Genomic DNA, 25,627 nt, shown 5'->3' on the forward strand with positions numbered 1-25,627 from the left:
AAAATCAAACTAGGAAACCAACAGAGATCACCAGTGGCTGAGTGAGGCTTTTAGGAAGTTGGAGGAGCTGAGGGGAAGAAGTAGGCCATAAAAAGAACATGTAACTGAATCATTCGCATCACTTGCAATCCTTTGGCCATGTTCGTGGTAGACGGAAGACGCCGAGAGACACAGATAGGGGATTCTGTATGCTCTGCTTAGTGAATTTTTCAGTACTTTTCAAAATGCGCAATTTTCTAAAAGAAAAATTTTTCCTTGTGTTTTAAGAGACATATATCTATAATATATCTATATTCTACTTGAAAACTGCCTACAAATCAACTAAAATGTTGGCAACTGGTACCCATAAAACTTCCTTTCCAGTACCTGTGAGACCACAGGGGATCGCTGTAACCCTTGAATTTCCTGTGGTCCAAACATTCAGTCACACATTCCAATCCTCCTATCCCCCCTGCCCCTTTTTTTCCCTTTTACATTTTCAACTTCATGGATGCCTAATGGAACCATGGAAATGGAATACTCAGATGAGAGGCTCTATAGTATAATAATTTTAATGAACTTCCTTTATCATACTAACTATACTGAACTACATTCATGCCACCTCATGAAAGTATTCCTAAGAAAACTTTAACTGCTAAATATTACCGTGGGTCAAACTGCTCTCTGGAATACGCATAAATTCCTAAGGTAAATCAGACCAGCCCTAAATATCTATGCAGTGTTAGTTGCCTGACCTTTTAACCGTTATCTCGCTGCCTTCTGTAAACAACAGTCTCATTGCAGATGTCCAGAGCTGCCTTTCTGTGTACTTATAATTGCAGTTTTCTGCCTTAAAAAACCCAGACAAACTGAAGGTCAGGGCTGTGTCTTGTTATTCTGCTTGGGGCAGCTCTGCTGGTAGTTAATAGACTCTCTTCTGCTTATTCAGGCCTTCCAGGAGTTTTTCACTTCAGGTATTCCATAACATAAGGAGAATTCACTCTAAGTTAAAATGGCTGTGTGCTTTCCAAAGTGGGAAAGAGAAAAGTGATGGCTGGGAAACCTAGGTGAGTCACGAAGGTCTGACTGTGTAAGAAATAATCTGGGAGGGACCTCACCCTTTGATTCTAGCATTCCAACTGCAATCGAAATACCCCAAAGCAGAACCTGGGATCATCACTCTTGAGTCAATCCTTGCAGACCAAAAATAAAATAAAAGATAAAATGGAATCACTAGACAGAACCCACACAACAGGTGCTCTTCCATTTGTTGCTATCACCCATCAGTAAAGTCATAATGACACTGAGAACATTCCATTAGCTACTGACTCCTGAGAACAACAGCTGGATGCTTGAAATGGACACTCATGGGCCTCCAAAGACCCTGCCCACCCTCTATAAAAGGAAATACAGCTCTTGACAGAAGAACTTCAACAATTCTGAGATGCTGAGAGACATTGCCCAACGGGCACACAGAAGGAACGTCAGGCAAACCAAGGTGGATCTTATCCTAGCACCATGGAACAATGGAGAACAGACCACCAGGCAACTGATTTGAGAAGATCAGCAATGTCTTCTGAGAATGTTATTCTGCAGCAAGAGAACAAGTTGTATGAATTGAAATGATGCCACACCTAGTATTTTGCCTTTGACTGTAACTCCAACCCTAGAGAAGCTTATAAAGTAGGGCCATAAGTTTGAGGCCTAATTCAGGCTTCCTGATGAAACCCTGTATCAAAAAAACAAGATGGTGCTGGTTGTGCTAGTTCTTCCAAAGTAATCAAAACCCAAATGTTACAAAAGAATGGTTCTTTTGTATAGTTACCAGACAATAAATGTATTCTGACCTCTGTTTTCACTTGCATTCTGGTTATTGTATGTGTTTCAGACATAGATATATTTCACCTCAAGTCTGAAGTGTTAAAACAGAAAGTAGACAATTGTAATTGGCCTGGAAGAAACGAAGACACATGTGTTCCCCCATCTCAGGCTGTGAAAACAATGTACCCTACAAAATTGCAGTTTCCCTCAAAGTGAGTTGTTTTCCAAACTAAAATCTCTTCACTGTGTTTTAACAGACAAGTTAAAAGGACTTTTTTTTTTTTTTTAAAAAAAGGCATATTAAATGGCCACCAGGAGGCAGATATCTGTTACTTATCCTTTATCAAATGTTTACACAAATCTAGATTTGAAGATAGAAATGTGGAAATATAGAAACAAAATATGATTCCATTACTTATTCTTACTTGAGATGTATGAACACTGGCTTAGTTATTGTTAAGTGACTTGCTGTTCCTATCTGAACATATTAATATTTACTACAGGGCAATTACAACTGACGTTTGATGGACCAAAATGTCTAATGTATGAAATTTGTTTACAGCTAAAGAAAAATACTTTTTTGTTTTATTATTGCCATAAATAAATGTAAAAAGTCACTTTTTTTTCTAGTTGAGTAAACAGTTTGATAAGCATCATATCTTAGTTTTCTATTGCTATGAAGAAACATCATGACCAAAGCAACTTTGGGAGGAAAGGGTTTATTTATCTTACAAATCACATTCCATTGTGGGAAGCCAAGTCAGGAGCTCAAACAAGGCAAAAACATCAAGGAAGGAGCTAATGCAGAGGCCATGAAGGGATGCTGTTTACTGGCTTGATCCTCATGGCTTGCTCAGCCTGTTTTCTTACAGTACCCAGGACCACCATCTCAGGGATGGCTCCACCTACAATGGACTGAGCTCTCCACCACCAATCACTAATTAAGAAAATTCACTACAGGCCTTTTCAGAGCCCGAGTGTATGGAGACATTTTCCCAGTTGTGCCTCCTTTATTTTTGATGACTCTAGCTTGTGTCAAGTTGACACAAATCTAGCCAGCATACATCAGAACCCTTGTTTAATCTGGGTGAGAGATAGACTTTAGGATTATCTTGTTTTTTAAACATTCCTCCTTCCCCCCAAAAAACACATTTCCTCAGAATACATGATTACTTTGCTTATGTTAGCTATATAAATAATGATATAATTTAAAGTAGATATGAATTTAAAGATAGCTTTTATGATAGTTTTATGATTTGGCAAAGAAAATGTCAGCCCCTGTTCCATCCATAAAATCTATTCTATTTGCTCCCGAAGGAGAACCATGTGTTTCCTCCAGTCCCTTCCTCTATACCTAATCTCTCCGGGCCTATGGGATGTAGCTTGGTTATAACTTATTTAATGGCTAATATTCATATCGATGCATACCTTTTTATCTTTCTAGGTCTGTGTTACCTCCCTCAGGATGCTTTTTTTCTAGTTGCTTCTATTTTTCTGGGAATTTCATGATTTAGTTTTTATTTTTAGCACCTTTGTGTAATACACAACATTTTTCTCTATCCAATCTTCTGTTGAGGAACATCTAGGTTGTTTCCAGATTCTGGCAGGAGCAATAAACATGGCTGAGCAAGTGTGTGACACTAATCTTTGGGGAGCGTATACCAGTTTGGACTTGTGGCAGTGATTACCCCGGACCACTTTGTCATTGCTAATGGATGACTCAGGGGAATTCTACAATAATTGAGGTGAAAAACACTCTGCACAGCATTATTGCTTCTCTAAACTCTTCATTAGACAGCACTTGCTCTCCAATGACTCAGTTATTTCCATACCTGGAACAGACTTGATATTAAATCACGTCTTTGCAAATTAAGATTGGTGTCCCTTTTCTGTTTTCGTTCTTTCTCTTACGTAATTCGAGTAGTAGTTGAGAAGCAAGTAGCCACCATGTACAACACGATAATCAAAAAGACAGGAAGGAAACTGTGCTTGGAGTCCAGCAAGCAGCTGCATACTCTTGACTGCTAGAACAATGAAGAGATCAAATGAGGGAAAGCGGGGAAATGTGAGTAGGAGGAAAGGAATGTGGAAGCACAGTGTATGTGAGGAAGCCTGAGTGAGAAACGGGTGGTGAGAGGCAGGTGGGCTGGGTGGGAGGAAGACAAAGCAAGAAGGAAGACAGCTGCCATGGGATAGTGTCAGATTGAACCAAGAAGGGAGGGAACAGATGGTCATGTTTTCCCTTTCTCAACTGTAAGCGCTGTCCTCGCAAAGTCAGATTCATTCAAAACATTCTCTCATGGGCTGGAAGCACACAAAGTATTGTCTAAGAGCAGAGAAATGAAAAACTCCATTGTAAAGCAACTCCAACAAATGACAAGCCAAATATCTCTGTGTATTCAGTGTGTCTAAAATTTGCTTGCTTGGGACTTATTATAGCAAGGAGCTTTTGAGTTCAAGCCATTTTGTTGTTGTTTTGTTTTGTTTTCTCTTGATGAGTACAATTAAGATACATCTTGATGGATGATTATGTCCTAAATTTGTTACTGGGAAAACATCCATTGAAGACACTAAGCCTGAATTTGCTTAGTGAATGTTTTTCAATGCCTTGAATTTTGAGGAAGACAGATGGTCAACAAAATAAGCACCTGTTATTTCTTCAGAACAAAGTTGATGGGACCAAAAAATTGAATGGTAAGTTGGAATGAAAGTTGAGAAATTGTAGGAGAGAGAGAGAGAGAGAGAGAGAGAGAGAGAGAGAGAGAGAGAGAGAGAGAGAGAGAAGACCTAGGAATTCTGTTTAATCTTGTATAGTTAAAAAAAATTGAAGTCTGAGCAGGGATCCATTAGAATGACATCCATGCACCTCACTGCATATGTAGATTTCAAGCTAATGGCTACTTGAAGTCTTCACCCTTATGTTCTAGTCCAGTGGTTCTCAATATTCCTAGTGCTGCAACCCTTTAATACAATTCTGCATGTTGTGGTGTCATTTTCATTGCTATTTTATAACTGTAATTTTGCTAATGTTATGAATATAATGTAAATATCTGATATACATGATATGCGATATGTGACCCCTGAGAAAGGGTCATTTAACCTTGAAGCAGATCCTGACCCACATGTTGAAAACAGCTGTTCTAGTCTCTTTGGCATGAGAAGGTATTCTGCAGTCTACCAAAAGAGAAACCTGGACACCAACCCAGCCACAAAACCTTCCAACTACAGTCTGCCCTGCCTGTAAGATGTGATGGAGCAATGGTTGCGCAGAAGCTGTCTGTGGAAGTGGCCAACTAATGTGTATTTTAACTTGAGACCCATTCCATGAGAGGGAGTGCATAGCCTATTCTGTCTGGATGGCCAGCAACCAGAGAAGGAATGGTGTAGCTCCAGGGCAGAGCCAAACACAACTGGCAAAGTACATAAATATATATATGAATGGAATTACTTCTAATGATATTCCACTACACTCATAGATCTGTGCCTGGTCCAGTCATCATCACAGAGACCCACAGCCAGACATAATGCAAAGAGAGTCTAAATTGGAAGTCTCCATTGGGTTCCTCCTCTTGGATTTTGTGGCCCCCTGCCCCTGCTGCAAAAGAAGAGGAGGAACAGATGTAGGAGTCAGAGGGGATGGATGAAGCCAAGCAAACATGGTCCAACAAAATAACTAAGCAGGGTTCAGACAGGCTCAAAGACTGAAGTGGCAAGCATGAGGGCTGCATGGGTTTGCATACATGTTATGGGTGTTCATTATCTTGACATTTTTTGTGAGACTCCTAAGAGTGGGAATAGGTGTCTCTGACTCTTTTGCCTATTCCTGGGACTCTTTTCCACCAATTGCGTTAGCTTGTTAGCTTTTGCCTTATCTTAATGTATTTAGTTTTGTCATGTTTGTCTCCTGGAGGCCTGCCATTTTCTGAAGAGGAAACAGAGGGGGAGTGGATCTGGGAGAAAGAGGAGTGGGTGGAGCTTGGAGGAGTGCCAGGAGAGGAAACTGTGGTTGACATGTACTACATACAAAAATAATCTATTTTTAGTTTAAAAAGTCTGTTACTGGTTTCACAGCATTTTCACCTATGTGATCTATGGATAATAAAATGGAAACTAGGGGATGGAATCCTGGGGATGAACAAGATTGTACCAGATAAGGAGCCTCCTGATAGTCTGGGTTAGAATGAAAATTAAATCTGGATGGACCAGGACATGGATTACTTTGCAGGCACTATGCTCCCTGGTGCATTTGTGCACAGGAAGGTGGCATGTGGTTGGAAGTCATGTTGACATGAAATCATTTTAGTAAGACTCTACAGAAAGACCATCTGAAATGATCACTGCTGTATTCGTTGATGGGATATACTAGATTTAGCTTTGGATAGGCAGATGGGTATGAATCATTTCATCAGTCACATGGGTTCACAGCTTTTTCCGGAAGGGGAAATTAAAAAGAAATGTGATGAGAAATCTAAGTGTTGGTATATTTGGATTCTTGATCTGGATGATGTTTACCTGACTGTGTTTTCTCTAGAAAAAAAAAAAAAAAAGCGTGTGGTTATGAGTATATGTTTGGTTTAAAATTTTTATTATGGGTCTGGAGAGATGGCTCAGTGGTTAAGAACACTGTCTGCTTTTCCAAAGGACCTGGGTTCAATTCCTACACCCACATGGCAGCTTACAACTGTCTGTAACACAAATTCCAAGGGCTCTGACACCTTCATACCAATGCATGTAAAATAAAATTAAATAAAATATTTAAAAAAATTTATGTTTTAATACAAAGTTTAAAAGTACTGAAACTTGGGATTTACATATAGTTAAATTAAAATCTGTATAGGCTGGATTCCATTCCTCATATGTCTATTTTTAATTTAAACTCTAGAGAATGTGAGGTTACGTGTTTGCTTTTTATTATTGTTTAGTTGAGAGCATGGTTATTGTCAACCAAGAACACCAACTTAAATTTTAGTCCTGGTTTCAATCCTCCAAAAACATTTCTTTGGGCCATTGTGTGACTTGTATGAGTCCCAGATTTCATTTATAATGAAGCCAAGTATTTTTGCCCATTTTTTTCCTTTCTTTTTGTGCATGGGCCATGCGTGCCCTTGCTGATCGGAGTGCAGCTTGCAGGCAGGTTCTCTGTCTCCATCATGTGTGTTCCTGGGGACAAACTCAGGTGTTCAGTCTTGGCTCCAGGCATCCTTACTCACTGAGCCACCTTGCTGGCCCTCGATATATATTATATATTCTCTTATTTTACAGTTACTTTAAAAAATAAAGGTAATAAAATCGAGCATCTGGTCCACAGTCAGAATAGAAAACTCTTGCCCAGAGGAAAGGCACAAGACTTCAATTTCATTCCTATGGGGAAAAGTAATTCCTGTGAAATACGTGTTGTCATCAGTGGAGTGGGGTGCCTTTAGAACAGGAAGTGTGGATCTGGGATGGATAAGAAGGAGCGCTTTCTGAAATTTCTTTGGGTTTTTCAACTGCTGAATTCTTAACCTTGAAATAATGCAACTTTCCTCTCTAGCACTTAGCATACCTTAAAAAAATTAACACCCACACATGGAATTCTTTCCTAGCTGTTGCAGGTATGGCGTGGGTTCTTCTGTGGCCCACAGCTGTTGTGTTTCCATGTGCCCTGACTTCTGGGCTCTGCGCTCCAACTAATCTCCTGGAGTGAACACATCAGACACAAGTCTGCCATGCTCAACTGCTTTTGGGTATTCTAGGCTGATCCTACAAGGGTTTTATGTTCCTTTTCAGTAAATCATATTCTTAGAAAGTCCATGATATTTTTGTTTGAGTTTTATAACATCCTTTCTGGAGATCTCTCTGACGGAAGTGTTTAGCCCAAGGAGGTAAGATACATCTGTCTTTGGTTAGATTTAATGCGGCAAACTTGGGAGAGTACAAGCTACAGGACTTCCACAAGTAGATTTAATGCGGTCATTGTGTATCAAAATGGCTTTATCCTAAACTTTTCATTTGTTTCATACTGTTCTTTAACATCTCATCTCCACAAAGCGTAACAAATCTGTAGAAATACATGCAGCATGGAGTTTAAGGTGACATTTAAAAGTATTTATTTTATTGTAAAATAAAAAAATTGGTATTTTCTGCAGCAAGGCACGTGACAGAAGTCATCAGTTTCAACTATCAACTTTATGCCTGAATTGCAGTTGTTACTAATCAATCTGTAAATAAAGTCTGTCTCTTAACTGTGCTATGATCTCAGATTTTATTTACAAATACTTAACGTGTCTAACAGATAATGAAGATACAAAGATAAGCAAGGAGACAATGCAGTTGATGCTGTCTTTTATACATACTTTATTCAAAGGGTGAGATCCATTTGAAGGAAAACTATTAGAGAATAAGGAACAGGGGACAGCTAATTCCTTACAGTTGGATATTGGAAAGGGAAATCAAGTCAAGAAGATTCTGAACTTTCTGTTTTTTGTGAAAAGATGTAAGGATGCATCATCTGAAAAAATAGTGAGCATGTGTCAATAATCAAGAAGACACTTTTAAGAATAGGCAAATGCTTTCCCACATCAAGGAGTTATATAAAATATGGTATTTTTAAAAAATAAATAACTGGTTTTGCTTTGTTTACATGTTTTGGGAACTCCATGCCCAACTGTCCAGTAGGTCAGATGAATGGAGGGGTTTATGCATTGGCAATAAGAATGTGTGACTTATTACTGTGAATGTGACCCTGATGATGGTGTTGGAGTGGAAATTGAAACAGGCAGGAGCTGGTAGAATGCTAGCTGCCCAAGGATTCATTTTTTTGCTGCCCCACCCCCCAAACGCATACATTCCCAATAGACAGACTACCCCAGAAGAACAATATCTCATAGGAAACTAGAGAATGAAAACAACTAGTCAAAAAGAATGAGTTATTGGAAAGGACGTAACACTCAACAAGTAGGCACACACACACACACACACACACACACACACACACACACACATATATATATATATATATATATATATAGGCAAATCAAGCATTTTGTTTAGGCCAAACTCAGAGAACAATGAAGCTGCAGTTTCACCAAAAGCGTGAGTGCTGCTGAAAGGATGGATAGTGCACTGTTATCAGCCATCCCAGAGAATGACTGCTTGCAGCATTCTACAGGATGGCCTCAGTCATCTCTGGATAGCTAGGTTTGAGGCTGGGGCTCCCTATATGTGGCAAACACTGCATATGAAGAAATGGGTGTTGTTGAGACTAAGGATGCAGCCACCAATCATAATGTGGAGGTCATGGTCATGGAGTAAATCCCAGAAAGCGTTATGCTGGAGAGAAGATAGATTTTGTGGAATACATAGATTCACACTTTGAAGAAGACATAGTGTTCTGTTGTACTCTGTCATGTAGGCATCAATTAAAATTATGCAAACATTTTTATGTTTTAGTCTTCTGTACCTGTATTACTTCTTTAATTTCTGTGTTTCAGAAATTTCAGACTTAGTGACACTATGTGTCTCGGAGTTATTCGTGGTGAGAGATGCTGCAAGTCAGGTTGAAGAAGGCTAAGACATCAGGAGGAAATGCAAAAAACAAAGCAAAATGAACAAACAAATAAACAAACAGACAAAACTCCAAAAATCAAAATCACAATTTTGAGAAATATAAGGATCGAATCTAAAGGTGGATCATGAAAACTTGAGAATATTTTTGAGAGATGAAAGTTAGCAAAAAGGACAATTAACTTGTCTTCTACAAAGGTCATCAGACAACTAACAGTTTCAGATGCAAGAATAAATCTTAGCCGAGAAACAGGAAGCTTCCCTTTTCCATTGGGAATCAGACATGTAGTAACCAACCATGTCAAAGAGGCTAACGATGAGTAAACATTGCTAGAAATATGTAACATCATCTAAAAGGTAAATTAAGATCAGAGCAGAAGTTTTGGTTGATCTAACTGGATGGGCATGGAAAAAAAAAAAAACAAGAAAGAACTTGAGGGCACTGAAGAGCGAAACTAATGACCCAATACGGTGCTGAGGAAACTGCTGAGGAAAGGCTCAGTTTCTTGTGGAGAGAGATGAGAGATGGGGTGCAAACCTATTTAGTAGGGTACAGTAAGATTGCTGTGTTAATTTGGTTTCACACCTGGAAATAGCCAGGATTTTCATGCCTAACATCCTAAATTTGAAATATATAAGGAGTACACAGGGGGAGTGTTTCACAGGTGTGTTTTGTTTTTGTGGCTTGAATAAGATAAATTTTAATATTTCCAAGGCCCTTTGGTCTCATGACTTCTGATCCTGACTTACAGATGGCTAGTATCATTTAAATCCCATGGTGGTTTCTTCTTGGTCTTTTCTATCTGATGCGATGAAAGTATTATCACTAAAAGAGACTAGCACAAAGATAAAGGAAGGTCTATTCAAATACCTCCTACCACCAAATGTCATCCACAATACAGTGAAAACAGGTGTGTCTGTGACAACGCCTGTCATTGCTGATTCATCTGAAATCCTTGCAATGGAGGGGGCTATTTGGATGCTTCAGGCCTTGAATGTCTAGCTGAGACTTCTCACCTGATGAGAGCATGTAGGAGGAAAGAAAGTTACCAAAAGTCATGTAAGAAGGTAAAAGTTTTAAACACTTTTATCATGTTCAAGTGCTTTCTGTCTCAGATAAGTGAGTCAGAAGCCTACGTGTGATATTGGCACTTCAGACTTGAGCACGGGTTGCTTATGGCAGAAGGAAACATTGAAGGGGCTGGGCTACCAGAACAGAATGGATCAGAACTTTCTAGGGTAAAGGATGGGGAAATGAAAGCCAGAGGCTTGGAGAAATGTGCAAGATGGCTCAGGCTTTGAGTTTCTTTTTCACATTCTCTTTTTTAATCCTTTCTCAGGCACCAAGTATCTCGTATACAGTAAATAAATACTCTTGATAGCCTGCATTTCAGAAAACACGTGTTTTTAATGTCAATTATGTGAGCATGCAACATTGCTAAATACAAAAGTCATAGAAGCTCATAGATGACTTCCAAGGCTGCCACTCTTCAGTTCAAGAACAGTTCTGGGCTTCTAAGACATCATCCGTTATGGATCCTTTCTTCTTTTTATTTGATAACTAGACATTTTTTCCTTACTACTGCAGGATTCATTCAGAAGCTGTCCAACAGTTAGATTTTTTTTCCCTTATTCCTCTGAGAAGAGATAGAAATGTCATTCGTTTTCTACAATGGTGTCTTGCTGCCATGTTTGAGGAAGACTCAGTGGGAGGGCATTGACAGTGGGCTATTATGTTAGTATTTCCTGAAAACTGAAGGTCATAATTTCTGTTACAGAGTAGAAAGCATTTCTGGTAATTTAGGATGAATATGTATCGACAGAAAATGCTCTCATTTGAAAAAGAGGTAAACTCAACAGTTTCTCACTCATTGTTTTTTTATCTGTTAAAAACTTAATATTTTTTGTTTCTTAGTAATTAAATAAAAAAGCATAAAATAATGGTACACTTACATAGCAAACACATGTAAATTTACAGCTTACATGCCAGAAGTAAACTGTTGAAATGAGCTATAATCGCATATTTAAAAACAAGCAAACAAATAAAAACAAAGGTAGGCTTAGCCACGAATGCCATTGCCCCTGTCGCAAACCTCAGGAAAGGCTAGTTCCTTTGAACTCATTTTTCTTCTCTGTAGAGTGGAGGGTGAACGAGTGTATGTTCCATAAGTTTTACATACAGAGAAATATATTGTGCAATTAGCTCTCACTTTATAAAATGTGGACTGAAAATTCTGTTGATAGATAAACTGGGGCCCGAATTAGCTTTCTAATCTTGCAAAAATTAGTCCTTATTCACGTTCATTTCCTAATGTGTGCAAGGGAGGAAGGTTGAAATCTAAATGGTACATTTGAAGAGATGAAAGAAAGGGTTCTAAAATGACTCAGTTGGGATAGTTAGCCAACACCCTTTGCTTGGGTTGCCTGCTCTTTCACATGTCTCTGCAGATTAGTTCCCTATGAATTATTTTCTTGCAAATAACAGTTTTTAAATGAAAATAAGAGGAGTCTATGCACTTTTGCCAATCAAAATTTATACGATGGGATACTTAGAATGTTTTTTTCCCCCTTCCAGCTTGTGAAAACTTCTGGGTTTGAACACAGTACATAAAGTAGTAGTAAGAGATCAGACTAAATCAAAAGCTCCATATGACTTATCCATTTAGCACTACTTATATATTTGAAGACAAGCACGGCACCACATGCATTTGTAATAGTCACACGGTGAAAAAAACCTGCCACACAGACTCAGCACTGGTTCTGAACTTTTAAAAAATGCACGGGAATTCAGTTTGAAATTCCACAGCTTTAAGAATGAACTTCAAATCCACAAGAAAGCTACCAGGATAGTTAAACAAGGACATCGAAACTGTTGGATATTGTCAGTAGATTACCAGAGATTGTCTGAAACAGGCCAAGAGGCTTCTCTTCACAGCTTTGAGTCTATCAACAGGAAGGTTCGTTTCAATTTTTTACTAGCCTCCAATGACTTAGATCAAAGCAAGGCCTCTCACACTTAATGTATTTACTGCTGGTCTATATCCAGAAAGACATACTTAACATTTGCTTGTTTTTCCAGAAAACGTCCAGTTGGGGACTAAGTGAGATTCATGTACTTCCAGTCAGTAAAAAAAAGCACTGTATAGGAAGATGTGGGCACAGTTACCTGCCACCCTGTCCATAACTACAGAGACAGGCTGAGTTCCCATCGTACCCACAGACTGCCTGTTGAAAAAGCTGCTCTTTTCTTAACCTGGTTGCATCTGTGCCCTCCAGGCTACTTACGGGCTCCTTCGTCGTGAAGGCCTCCTGTCGTCTGTTATTTGTGCCGTACTCATGAACCCGGGGCATCTTACCAGAACCTTATTTATCACCAAAGATAGTTGGTTTCATAATACTGACCAGAGGGGTTACACAGGCCACAGAAATTTTTCCATACAAGAATTGTGATGTGAAAACACAGCATAGGCCATCAACAGCGTCAGTAAAAGTGTGGTGGGGTGATAATTATTGTATCAGAATGCAGTTCACACTCATTTGTAAAATTTTACAAACATTAAAAAGTGCATAATAATGTCTGATATGAAAGGGCTGAAAAAGGACATGGGAGAACATAGCACGAGGGCTTCACTGTACGGATGCTACCCACAGGATTGCGAGGAGAACTCTTTCTCCACAAGCTGTCCTCCAGAAGGAAATAGTGGCACACATCAGTGTGAAAAACTAACCCATAGAGCACAAGATTTCCAATTATTAGCATCAGCTGGCTTCCTATGTCTGCCTTGTCAGTTCTTAAAAATTCTTATAATGAAAAATTAAGATATTAGTTGAAAGTACTTATTCAGAAATAAAAGCAATATTGATAGGCAGAATTCTTGTCTGTGAGGATAATAAGAAGACTGAAATCAGGCAAATTCACATTAATGGATATTTCCAATTGCTTGTATAATAAAGCAAAGGGGTCTCAGTGAGTCTGTTGGACTTAATCACCAGCACACAGTCATCAAGAGGAAAGTATTGTTTTACAAAAGTGTGTTCTGCCCTGTGCACGCCACAACACTATGGAAAATTAAAAAGGCAGCCCTTTAAAAAATGAGTGGTATAAAATTCACAGTAATGTACATCTTTTTTTTTTTTTTTTTTTTTTTTTTTTACATAAGCAATCAAAGGGCAGTGCTGAGCAGGTATACTGTACGATACAAAACAGTGTAGATAACACAGCACTAACACACAGGGACATAGCGCTAACTGTGCTCTCTGGATGGTTCTTTTACTGGGTGAATACTCCAGCCAGAGATATTTAAACTCTGGGGTTCAACCAACCCTTTTCAATTAGACACAATTAAATCCTCTGACATCGTGAGGGGCCAGATGCTACACAGGAATCATCAGCTAGGTCAGTGCTACTCTCTACAAGCATTTCATTACACGGTCAATTGAAAGGACCCATACAAAAATGATATCCAAGCACAGGCCAGGTGATTTCAACCATTGCTCATGACAGAGGTCGGGAAAAGGCTGTCTGCAGACACAGGCTCTGCCCCCACTTTTAACATGGCAATGAACAGCTTCTTGCCACACAGCACAGCCATTTTCTTCCCCTCTCTTTCACTCAGGACAGCAAATGCATCCAAGCACGGCCAGGAGATTTGCCACATTGTCAGGCGTTGTGGACGGTCAGAGTGGAGTGTTAGCTTTCAGATTTGGCTGTTTCTCCTTGGGCTTCCCCACTTTGTTCTGTGGAGCTTCTCTGTCCATCATCTTCACCTTCTGCAAGAGACGACAAAAACGGAGGGGGAAAAGAAACGCCCATGTTTAATGACTCTAAGCTCATCGTGTTGGAGAGTTCAGACAAAGCCTGAAAATCATATAGAGATGTGTGTTTTCTCAGTAGTGCTCCGTCAACAGCATTTGGGTAAGCCCGGCACTTTCTGGGACATCAAGAAGTCAAAAACAAATCACTTGCGAAATGTCCAGAGCTGTTCATGACTAGCTCTGTGAGTGGAAAAAGGAAATCTCATGACCAACCTCCTTCCTCGTAAATGGGAGTTTAAAACCTACAGTCACCAGACATGGGATCATGACCTGACTCTCAGGTTTGAAGAAATAGTTAAAATTTAACTTTCCTATTATTTGTAGAATAATACTTTCACTCTATCTTGGGTCAATTAACCCATGTGCCAGCTCTAGTCAGTCCTTCAAATATCTGCATTTGTCTCTTGGCTACTGTAATCAATAGACCTTGGCAGACAAAATCACTTGTAGTGTTGCAGCAACATGAATTCCGTCAATTTTTTTCTGAGAGTTATTCATAATTCAATGGATAAAAGGTGGACTAGCCATCATGCCCCCCTTGTATATAATTCTAAAAGAATTTACCACATATTCTTTTTTTCTTAAAACAGCTCTTACCGTGCAGTACAGGCTGGCCTCTGACTTCTTAACTTCCTACCTTCATCTCTAAGAAGCTACAGTTTGAAGTGTGCATCACCCTTCTTGGCTCTATCCTTTATTATTTTGAAATGAATGAAGGAATGAATTCAATTGATGCACATGGGTGCCTCTATCTGTTTGTCTTCTGGCTCACACTTGCCACAGCATGCATGTCACAGTCAGAGAACGGCTTTCAGAAGCAAATTCTTTCCACTTACTGTGGGATCTGGGATAGAACTACAGTCATCTGGTTTGTGCAGGAAGCATGCTTACTCACTGGGTCATATGGATTGCCCTCTCTCCTTTATTCTTATAATCTACAAGCTAACTGTCTCATCATACTCCAGCGACGCTAAGTATTTTAGGAAAGTAATTTTTCTACATGATGTATTATCATAGCATAGCCAGACAATGTTTACGATTTTAGTCACACACTAGTTTTTATTATGAGAAGCCTTCAAGATGTGCAGAAGGTCTGGAGGTTGGGTGTAGAGATAAGCAGAGAATAAGGAGTCAGTGTATGGGAGACACATAACCAAAGAAAGGGAGTCATATTTGGGCAGATGACAGACATTGGAATACTAAAGGATGAAACTGACTGCATAACTGAAAAATGGGAAACCCATTGCCACAAGAATTGGAGCTTTCTGGTGTTTGAGGACACTTCTCAAGACTTAGCATTTCACTGCAAACAAAGATGTGGCTAAATGCAGCTTGTAACTAATCAAGGAGAGTGATATTTCTGAGTATATATTATAAGGAAATAGAGACAGATTGAGGAAGTCCCTCCAAATTTTAGAGATATTCATTTTGCTTTTTTTAATGTAGATATTTTTATAGTTTAGACATTCATGTTCTTTTGCGTGGAGAATGGTAAAGTCAGAGTTTCCTTAGTTCTAGACTTCATGGTTTGAAAAGAAACTATAATATTTGCGCAGGTTTAGATAATTGGAATTAGAATGCAGAGTTGTTTACAAAATAAGATAAGATATATCTTCTTTCATATTTGATAGAGTGATATATATTGAAATATATTTGATATTTCCGATTATACAATTGGAGTATAGTTAATGAAGATTCACATCTTACTTTTTATATTTAAGTACATGAATCTCACTATTATTGAAATTATATGGTAATTTAATATATTATCTCAAATAAAGAAGGTCTTGAAGCTCAGTGACAGGTAAAACAGAAGAAACTAATCCATGAGCCAAAAGTAACAATAGTAAGACTTGTTAAAATTCATGAAGTCATTTAAAAGGAGAGAGTGTAGATTGATATGCCCTGTGATTTTTATATACATATTACCATTTATTACAATTTATTTAATTTCTATTCTGGCTGTGGCCCCCTCCCTCATCTCCTCTTAATCCTGCCCTTCCTCCCTCTTCTCCCCTTATGCCTCTCTCCTAGTCCACTGATAGGGGATGTCCTCCTCCTGTTCTATATGACCCTAGCCTATCAGGTCTTATCAGGACTGGTTGCATTGTCTTCCTCTGTGGCCTGGCAAGGCTGTACTCCTCCCTCAGGGGGAGGTGATGAGAGAGCTGAGGAGAAGACAGGGAACAGGATAGGAGCCTACCACAGATGGCCTCTGAAAGGCTCTACTGATTGAGGTTTTTGAAGCAGAGGCTGAGACTTATAGCCAAACTTTGGGCAAAGTGCAGGGAATGTTATGAAAGAAGGGGGAGAGAGAAAGACATGGAGGGAACCAGCAGAACCCAAAAAACTGAGCCCTGGGAACCCTGCCGAGACTGATACCCCAGCCAAGGACAATGCATGGAGAAGACCTAAAACCCCGGCTCAGATGTAGCCCATAGACTCAGTATCTAAGCGGGGTCCCTAGTAAGGGGAGCAGGGGCCCTGTGATTTTCTACTGCAGAAGGAATATTCTCTTCTTCAAAGATCATCACAGACACAATTTTTAATGAATTATCTAAGGAATTGATAGTTGACATTGACACCTATAGTCAAGTAAACACTGTTGATCAACTGACGAACACCCAATATTCTATATGTAAATATAAGGAAAATAAAAAAGGGATTATAAGATAGAAAAAACACCTAGTGAAGTCATACTAAGACTCTTATCTTTTTTACAAAATAGAAGATCCATTTTCTTTTCATCTAAGAATTTTTTCTTTTGTATTTGTTCACTCATAAAATAATATTCAGTCAAGTAAACTGAGGTTTCCAATACAATTATATTTGTCCCCAAACAAAAAAAATGAATATTTATATAAGGATTAAAATATAAATCTCTTATATAAAATCAGAAAAATTTCTGTGTCACAGAAAAATATATTTACTCTTTTCATGACAATGAAATGAAATAAAGCCCTATAGTCTTTCTCCAAAGTGATAGTTAAGTATGTACAGTAATGGTGGCAAAGCAATGAGTACTACAATATGTGAGTTGGTGCATTCCAAAGCAATGCTGTCAACATTTGTCATTAGTCTAAAATTGAAAGGGTGCTTATGGCTACTGATCTTTAGCAACTGAATAAACTACTGCCTCTAAAAAAATACATTCATAACCTTAATCATTTCTCAATAATCTGAAGGCTTTCACAAAGACATTCTTAGAATAAAGCCATATTGAATGCTAAAAACAGAATCAGAAATTGTAAGTTCTTATGTATACAACACTGTGGTTCCTTGATTGTGAATTCTTTTTATATTTAACGATTATTTTGGGCAAGTCTTATTATACTTGAAGAAGTTATAAAAAGGAAAACTATTAAATAATTTATTTTAATACTCTTGAATTAAGGCTATCAAATATTTGAATATATTAAGATATTTATTTCTTTTTCCTTAGTAAAACCAGGTGACATGAACAAGTATTAAGATACATTTTTTCACAAAACCATTCAATTATGAAAATTTAAAAATTATATCACTTATATAACAATCTTTTTGCTTTCCATTCTCAATAAAAGTGTTTCCAGGGTACATCTTTTGAAATGCTTCTTTGGTTTAAGGTCTGTCTGACTCAATTGTTTATCTTTTAAAGTATATAAAAAATGGGAGAAATAGCCAGAGTTATCCATGGTAGGAGTCCTAACCCTGTTATTGTTTTTCTCTAGAAACAATTTCAAAGCTTTTGGGTCTTAATTTTTGAATACAAATAAGAAACCCTTTCAAGAAAAGTCACTGAAAAAAAAGAGGACCTAATCAAAGACTTGCCTGAACTGTTTTAACTGTGTTATCTGATTTCAAAATAACTAGGTTTTCTTCTTTTTGTGTGTGCTCTTATTTCAAGTAATGAGATGCCAGATCATTCATTCTATGTTCCTAGAGAAGTGTATGTGGACTGACTTACCTGTCTTGTTGATATCAAGACCAGCTAATTTCAAGGCTAATTCATTGCTGTTGCCGCTTGCGGAGGAAACCAGGATATCATGTATTGCATTTCTTCTACCTGTTCTTCCTGAAGCAATAAAATCTGCATACGTGGTTTCCACATCAGTCATTGCTAACAAATATCCACATAGCAGGGCCTATAAAAGAAAGAAAAGTTCATAGGTGAATGTAATAGTAGTCAGTGGTGAACATTTAACAGAGAAAGTTTAATAAATGCCTTATAAGATGAACAAGAAACAATTGTTTAGAAGTAGTGTTTTGATTCTTGTCTGAAACATTTTTTCTCTTTTTTTATTAATTACACTTTATTCACTTTGTATCCACCCTGTAGTTCCCACCCTCTTCCCCTCCCACTTCCTTCCTTCCTCCTCTTTCTCCATGCGTGCCTCTCCCCAAGTCCACTGATAAGGGAGGTCTTTTTTTCCTTCCTTCTGATCCTAGTCTGTTAGGTCTCATCAAGAGTGGCTGCATTGTCTTCCTCTGTGTCTGGGTAAGGCTGCTCCCCCCTCAGGGGGAGGTGATCAAAGAGCAGGCCAATCAGTTTATGTCAGAGACAGTCCCTGTTCCCATTACTATGGAACCCACTAGGAGACTGAACTGTCATGGGATATATCTGTGCAGGGGTTCTGGGTTATCTTCATGCATGCTACTTGGTTGGAGTATCAGTCTCAGGGAAAACCCCTGTGCTCAGATGTTTTGGTTCTGTTGCTCTCCTTGTGGGGCTTCTGTCCTCTACAGATCTTACTATTCCCCACTTCTTTCCTAAGATTCCCTGCAATCTGCCCAAAGGTTGGCCATAAGTCTCAGCATCTGCTTTGATAGTCTGCAGGGCAGAGCCTTTCAGAGGCCCTCTGTGGCAGGCTCCTAACTTGTTCCCTGCCTTCTCCTTTTCCTGATGTCTATCATCTTTGCCTTTCTGGATGGGGATTGAGCATTTTAACCAGAGCCCTCCCTCTTGATTAGTTTCTTTAGGTGTACAGATTTTAGTAGGTTTATCCTATATTATATGTCTATATGTCTATATGAGTGATACCATGTGTGTCTTTCTGCCTCTGGGATAGCTCACTCAGGATGATCTTTTCCAGTTCCCACCATTTACCTGCAAATTTCACTATTTTCTTGTTTTTTAATCATTATCATTTATTACCATTTATTCAATTTGTATTCCAGCTATGGCACCCTCCCTTGTCTCCTTGCAATCCCACCCTCCCTCCTTCTTCTTCCCCTATGCCCTTCCCCTGGTCCACTGATAGAGGAGGTCCTCCTCCCCTTCTATTTCATCCTAGCCTATCAGGTCTCATCAGGGCTGGCTGCATTGTCTTCCTCTGTGGTCTGGCAAGGCTGCACCCCCTAGGGGGAGGTGATCAGAGAGCCTGCCATTGAGTTTATGTCAGAGAAAGCCTCTGCTTTCCTTACTAGGGAAACCCCTTGGAGACCGAGGCTATGGGCTACATCTGAGCTGGGGTTTTAGGTCTTCTCATTGCATTGTCCTAGGTTGGGGTATCATTCTCTTCAGAGCCCTCAGTACTCATTTTTTATTTGTTTGTTTGTTTTAATTTTGGCTCTGTTGGTCTCCTTTTGGAGCTCCTGTCCTCTCCAGGTCTTTCTATCTCCCCTTTCTTTCATAAGATTCCCTGCACAGGAATGATCAGCATGGTAAAAATACCCTAAGGGTGCAATAGAGGCACACACCTGGGCAATAGCCAACACATCTCTAACTTCCACTTTCCAAAACCAGTTTATTCTAAACGTTTACCCTTATACTCACTGATAAATGTAGGTCTTGACTCTTATTGTAGAAACTTCCTTTTATAATAAATGGATACCATTGTAGAAAACCAAAGCCAATCAAAATGCAAAGAACAGGGGCCTACCACAGAGGGCCTCTGAAAGACACTACCCAGCAGTGTATCAAAGCAGATGCTGAGACTCATAACCAAACTTTGGGCAGAGTGGAGGGAACCTTATGAAAGAAGGCGGAGATAGTAAGACCTGGGGAGGAAAAAAGCTCTACAAAGAGAGCAACTGAACCAAAAAAGTTGGGCCCAGGACTGATACTCTAACCAAGGACCATGCATGCATATAACCTAGAACCCCTGCACAGATGTAGCCCACAGCATCTCAGTGTCTTAGTGGGTTCTCTAGTAAGGGGAACAGGGACTGTCTCTGACATGAACTCAGTGGCCAGCTCTTTGATCACCCCATCCCCCTGATGAGGGAGCAGCCTTGCTAGGCCACAGAGGAAGACAATGCAGTCAGTCCTGATGAGACCTGATAGACTAGGGTCAGATGGAAGGGGAGGAGGACCTCCCCTATCAGTGGACTTGGAGAGGGGCAGGGAGGAGATGAGGAAGGGAGGGTGGAATTGGGTGGAAAAAGGGAGGGGGCTACAGCTGGGATACAAAGTGAATAAACTGTAATTAATAAAAAAATTAATTAAAAATGCAAAGAACAAATAATCCTCTGGTACCCAGTTTCAACTGATACATACACAACACAATTCCTGATCTAAAGGCTGAAAGACCAATTTTGAAAAGATTAGGAGATGAGCTGTAAGAGCCAGAGCAACATAAACGTTGGTATGAGATTTGTCTACCAGAAATGTCAGAAAAGCAATACTTTGATGAAGTCTCATCCACATGACTTCCTTTTTTAATCACTGTTATAGCGCTGTGAAGAGACACCATGACCAAAGCAATTCTTATAAAAGAAAACATTTTAATTTAGGGCTTGCTTACAGTGTCAGAGTTTATTCCATGACCATCCCAGTGGGGAGCATGGTGGCATGCTGGTAGGCCTGGTGAGTGAGGAGTCGCTGAGAATTCTACAACGTGCTGCAGAGTTAGAGAGATGAGGAACTGAGCCGGGTGCGGGCTTTTGAAAACTCAAGGCCCATTCCCAGGGACACATTTCCTCCAACAGTGCCTTATCTCCTAATTTTTCTAATACTTCCAAGTGGCTCTACTTCCTGGTGATTGAGCATTCAAAAATATGAGCCAGCCTGGGGGGGGGGCATTCTTATTTCAAACCACATAATTCCTAAACAAGACCTAAACAGTAATGAGACCAATGGAAAGAGGAAAGCTAATGGGGCCTTAACCCTAGAGAAAGAACTATGAACAGCTGGGGAATACCAAGAGTACAGTTTTCCCAGGAAAGATTCCCTCAACTGGTTTTCCAATATCAAGTGGTTAGTCTGAGAAAATAAACATTCAGGTAGCGTTACAAGCCTGCGGTTGTATGTATGTACGTGAGTATGTGTATATATGTGTGTATATGTGTGTGTAACAATTAAAGAAAAAGATGTCATGAATTTGAGAGAGAGGGAGAGGAAGAAAAACAGAGAGAGAGAGAAGTATGGGAGATTTAAAGGGAGAAAATTAGAGCGAAATGATGTAATTATAATTACAAAACAATTTAGTAATTATTTTAAAAAATCAAAATTCTGCTGGGGTAAAGTTATAGCTCTGTGGTCGAACATATGGTATACACAATGTCCTGCTTTCATCTACAGCATCATAAAAAAATAAAAGTAAAAATATTGATAAGGGAAGCTAGGGCCCTTCTTGTGCTCAAGATCCAACAGCAAATACTTTAATCTCTACTCCAACTACTCACTGTTGAATTATAACTGAAAACAGCCATAAACCATAAATTTAACAAATGTAGTAAGAGCTTTCTGAAAAAGGCACAGGAACAGCTTTAGCCCATACACCATGGTGTATACTCTAAAATTCTCTTTTCTCTCAGCATGCTATAGAGCTGACTTGGAAACAGGGTAGGGCTGATTGAAGTGGTGCAGTCCAGAGTAAGCATTCATCAAGCAGACTGTCTCCAGAAAGGCTAAGAATAGCTGAGAGACGGGCTCAGATACAGTGTATGCTCTGTCATCACCCTACACCAAACACTGCCTGGGAACATACACTGCGGTAGTCCAGAAGGATGAATCTGCTTGAAATACGTTTTTGAAATACACACTCCTTGAAATACAGTTTTCAATTAGCAGAGTGAATTAAAGTGAACTTCCCAAACACAGCCTGTGATTCGTAAACCTGAAGATTGATACAGTTAAGGTAATGACTGTCCTCCAAAGGCCTTTGTGTTGGATGCTAGTCCATATGGAGAATTATCTAAGATAGCTGTACTTTGGGTTTTAAATGTGTGAACTTATTAAGATTGCGACAAGCAAAACAAGAGAAGAAATAGCAAATAGAAGATAGAAAAAACAGATAGATAGCAGAATATCATAAAAATAGCCAATTTCAACACCCAACAAAAACTGCTGGAGTAGTTAAGTTGAGAGGGTGAGCAAAAATTGCATCAGGTCAGGTGTTTACCACATCTAGCACAAATGGCTAGGGAAACTGTGCTGAAACAACCATGCTGGAGCTGAAGATGGGGGACTGTCAGGCACAACAAGCAATCTCTTCTTGAATGAGTTTCTACCTTCCTGTTCCCACATGGACATTTTATACTATTAGATAATAACAGTTTCTGCTGAAAATGGTTTATCTTCTAGCTATAATTGAGTACACCTTTTAAAATTATTTTAATTAAATTTAATGAAATTATCTCATTTGTCTTTCTAAGTGAGGATTGGTCATCGTACCCTGGGTCCTCTTTCTTGTTTATCTTCTTTAGGTGGATAGATTTCAGTATATTTATCCTATCTTATAGGTCTATATAAGTGAGTATATACTATGTGTGTCTTTCTGCTTTTGGGATACTTCACTCAGGATGATCGTTTCTAGGTCCCACCATTTGCCTGCAAATTTCATGATTTCCTCGCTTTTAATTGCTGAGTAGTATTTCATTGTGTAAAAGTACCACAATTTCTGTATCCATTCCTCAACTGAGGGACATCTGTATTGTTTCTAGGTTCTGGCTATTACAAATAAAGCTGCTACAAACATAGTTGAGCATATGTCCTTGTTGTGTACTTGAGCCTCTTTTGGATATATGCCTAGGAGTGGTATAGCTGGATCTTGAGGAAGCACTATTCCTAATTCTCTGAGAAAGCACCAGATTGATTTCCAAAGTGGTTGTACATGTTTGCATTCCCTCCAGCAATGGAGGAAGGTTCCCTTTACTCCACAACCTCTCCAGCATGTGTTGTCACTTGAGTTTTTTATCTTAGCCATTCTGGTGGGTGTCAGGTGAAATCTCAGGGTGGTTTTGATTTGCATCTCTCTGATGGCTAAGGACATTGAGAGCAAACAAGTAACAGGATAGGAGCCTACCACAGAGGGCCTCTGAAAGACTCTACCTAGCAACGTATCACAGCAGATATTAAGACCCATTACCAAACCTCCAGCAGAATGCAGGGAATCAAGAAAAGGGGGGGGGGCGTTAATACGACCTGGAGAGGACAGGAGTTCCACAAGGACCAAATATATCTGGACAGAGGGGTCTTTTATGAGACTATTTCTCCAAACAAGGACCATGTATGGATGCAACCTAGAGCCCCTGCTCAGATGTAGCCCTTGGTACATCTGAGCTCAGTATCCAAGTGGGTACCCTAGTAAGGGGAACAGGGACTGTTTCTGACATGAACTCGATGGTGGGCTCTTTGACACCCTTCCCCCCACCCCTTCCAGGGAGGAGCAGCCTTGCTAGGCCACAGAGGAGGACTTTGCAGCCAGTCCTGAAGACACCTGATAAACCAGTATCAGATGTAAGGGGAGGAGTTTCTCCCTTATCAGTGGACTCAGAAAAGGGCCGGGAGGAGATTGAGGGTGGGAGGGTGGGATTGGGAGGGAAAGAGGGAGTGGGATACAGGAGGGATACAAAATTAACAAACTGTAACTAAATATTAAAAAAATAAAAATAAAAAATTAAATTACAATTTAGTTAATTTTTAATTCATATAAGTATTTATGTCATTTCCTTCTCTCCTTAACTTTTCCTATGTCCCTCTGTTCATTCTTAACTTGATGGTCCTTTTTAATTATTGTTATGTACACATACATATACATAAGTAAATAAATATGTATATCTAACATTTGAGTCCATTTATTGTTCTTTAGTATGTGTGATTCTCATCCCTCATCTAAGATATTTTATTTTACAGAATGTGGAGACCAGCACAGAAAGTCCCAACTGGTCAAATGAAGAGACTGACTTTGGGGTATCCAGCTCTAACTGACAGATCTACAACACAACACCCTCATCAAACACTTTGGGAACGTAGTGAAAGAGGGGCACAAAGATCCTAAGAGCCAGGGTACCTGAGCACCTGCTCTGCCGTGGAATAATGTCTTCTATATATTACAGCTTCACCCATGAAATCTCAACAATAGGGATGCCTAAACATGACCTGAACAATGACAAACCCAGTTGAAATGCCAACACGGAAAGGGAAAATCTCAGTGGCTGCACTTCTAGATGAAGAGGGACAGGCCATTAATGGCTGCTGAGAGATGAAGAACTAGCATCTCCTGTAGTAGGGATGAACCCCCCGGTTTTAAAATGCCAAGTGGTCAGACATAAAACCATATACATACAACCTATTGAACTGCCATTAGCGGTTTGCTGTTTGCCTTTCTCCATGTCAAAGAGCGAGGGGACCAGCAAGCTCTGTGATAGGCAGTTCTGGAGGACACTTGGTGTCTGAGACAAGGAAGCTGTTCTCATCCCGGAGTGTTGTTTCAGTAAGCGTAAAAAGCACGTTACAGTTCACCAGGATCGTATCTACTGCAGACACCTAGACTCAGTCTGTTATTCTGGGAGGTGGTAAGGTCTCATAGAAGAGAGTTAGATGATTACAAACATAGTTGTGAAGGGGCATTCAGACCTCGGGTCCTCCTTCTTAGCTTTCTGGCTACCAGGAGGCATGAGCTCTCTTACATCTTATACAGCTATCACAATGCCTTGCCCCAGCCCCGAAGCCTCAGAATCCGGTGCCTGAAAACTACAAAACCACGGGCAAAAAATCAATCTTTCTCTTTATTATTTGCCTATGCTATACATTTTCTTCCACCAAAGTGAAGGATTTGGCTGCTGGTTGTTGCTCTGCCATTCAGACATGGAGTGAATTACAGGGAAACCTTTAACCATTTTGTTCTTAATTATTGACTCATAAAGAAGCGCACCGGATAAGGTGATAACCGATGTGCTTCATGGGAAAGGATGTTAACAATGGTTACTCGAAACTGCTTTCTTTTTAAAAATCCTGTACTTGGAAATTCCCTTCTCTGGCCATTGCCATTTCTACATTTCCTTTCCTCCTATGCTTTGGGAATCAGTGCCTCATTTGGAGCCTGACTTTAACCCCTTCACCGCCGTTTACTTCAGTCTCACTAGGTGCAGTGCCATGGCAGTCAGCTGCCCACTGGTTCCTGCCTGGTCATCTCAGCATTAGGAAGTCCCTTTGGTCTATGTGATCACTGCCTTCCTACCTATGCTCCATGCTGAGAAAACAGCCCAGTATGCTTTCTTTGATCTCACTACCAGGTGGCTGTTACCAGAAAAAGTTACGAAA

General features: G+C 39.6%; 1 protein-coding gene across 2 annotated transcripts in view; it reads right to left on the minus strand.

The window, feature by feature from the left end:
* Positions 1-7,865: 7,865 nt before the first annotated feature.
* Pkia (cAMP-dependent protein kinase inhibitor alpha) overlaps positions 7,866-25,627 on the minus strand; it is a 93,591-nt gene continuing 75,829 nt past the window's right edge. For both annotated transcript variants that reach the window (XM_021650034.2, XM_021650035.2), the window contains 2 exons: positions 18,107-18,284; positions 7,866-14,115 (listed from right to left, as the gene is read on the minus strand). In XM_021650034.2, the coding sequence (XP_021505709.1) occupies positions 14,036-14,115; positions 18,107-18,257 (231 nt within the window). In that variant the 5' untranslated portion in view covers positions 18,258-18,284 and the 3' untranslated portion in view covers positions 7,866-14,035. The remainder of the gene's footprint in view (positions 14,116-18,106; positions 18,285-25,627) is intronic.

The sequence above is a fragment of the Meriones unguiculatus genome, chromosome 6 (assembly GCF_030254825.1).
Source record: "Meriones unguiculatus strain TT.TT164.6M chromosome 6, Bangor_MerUng_6.1, whole genome shotgun sequence".
Taxonomy (NCBI): Eukaryota; Metazoa; Chordata; class Mammalia; order Rodentia; family Muridae; genus Meriones; species Meriones unguiculatus.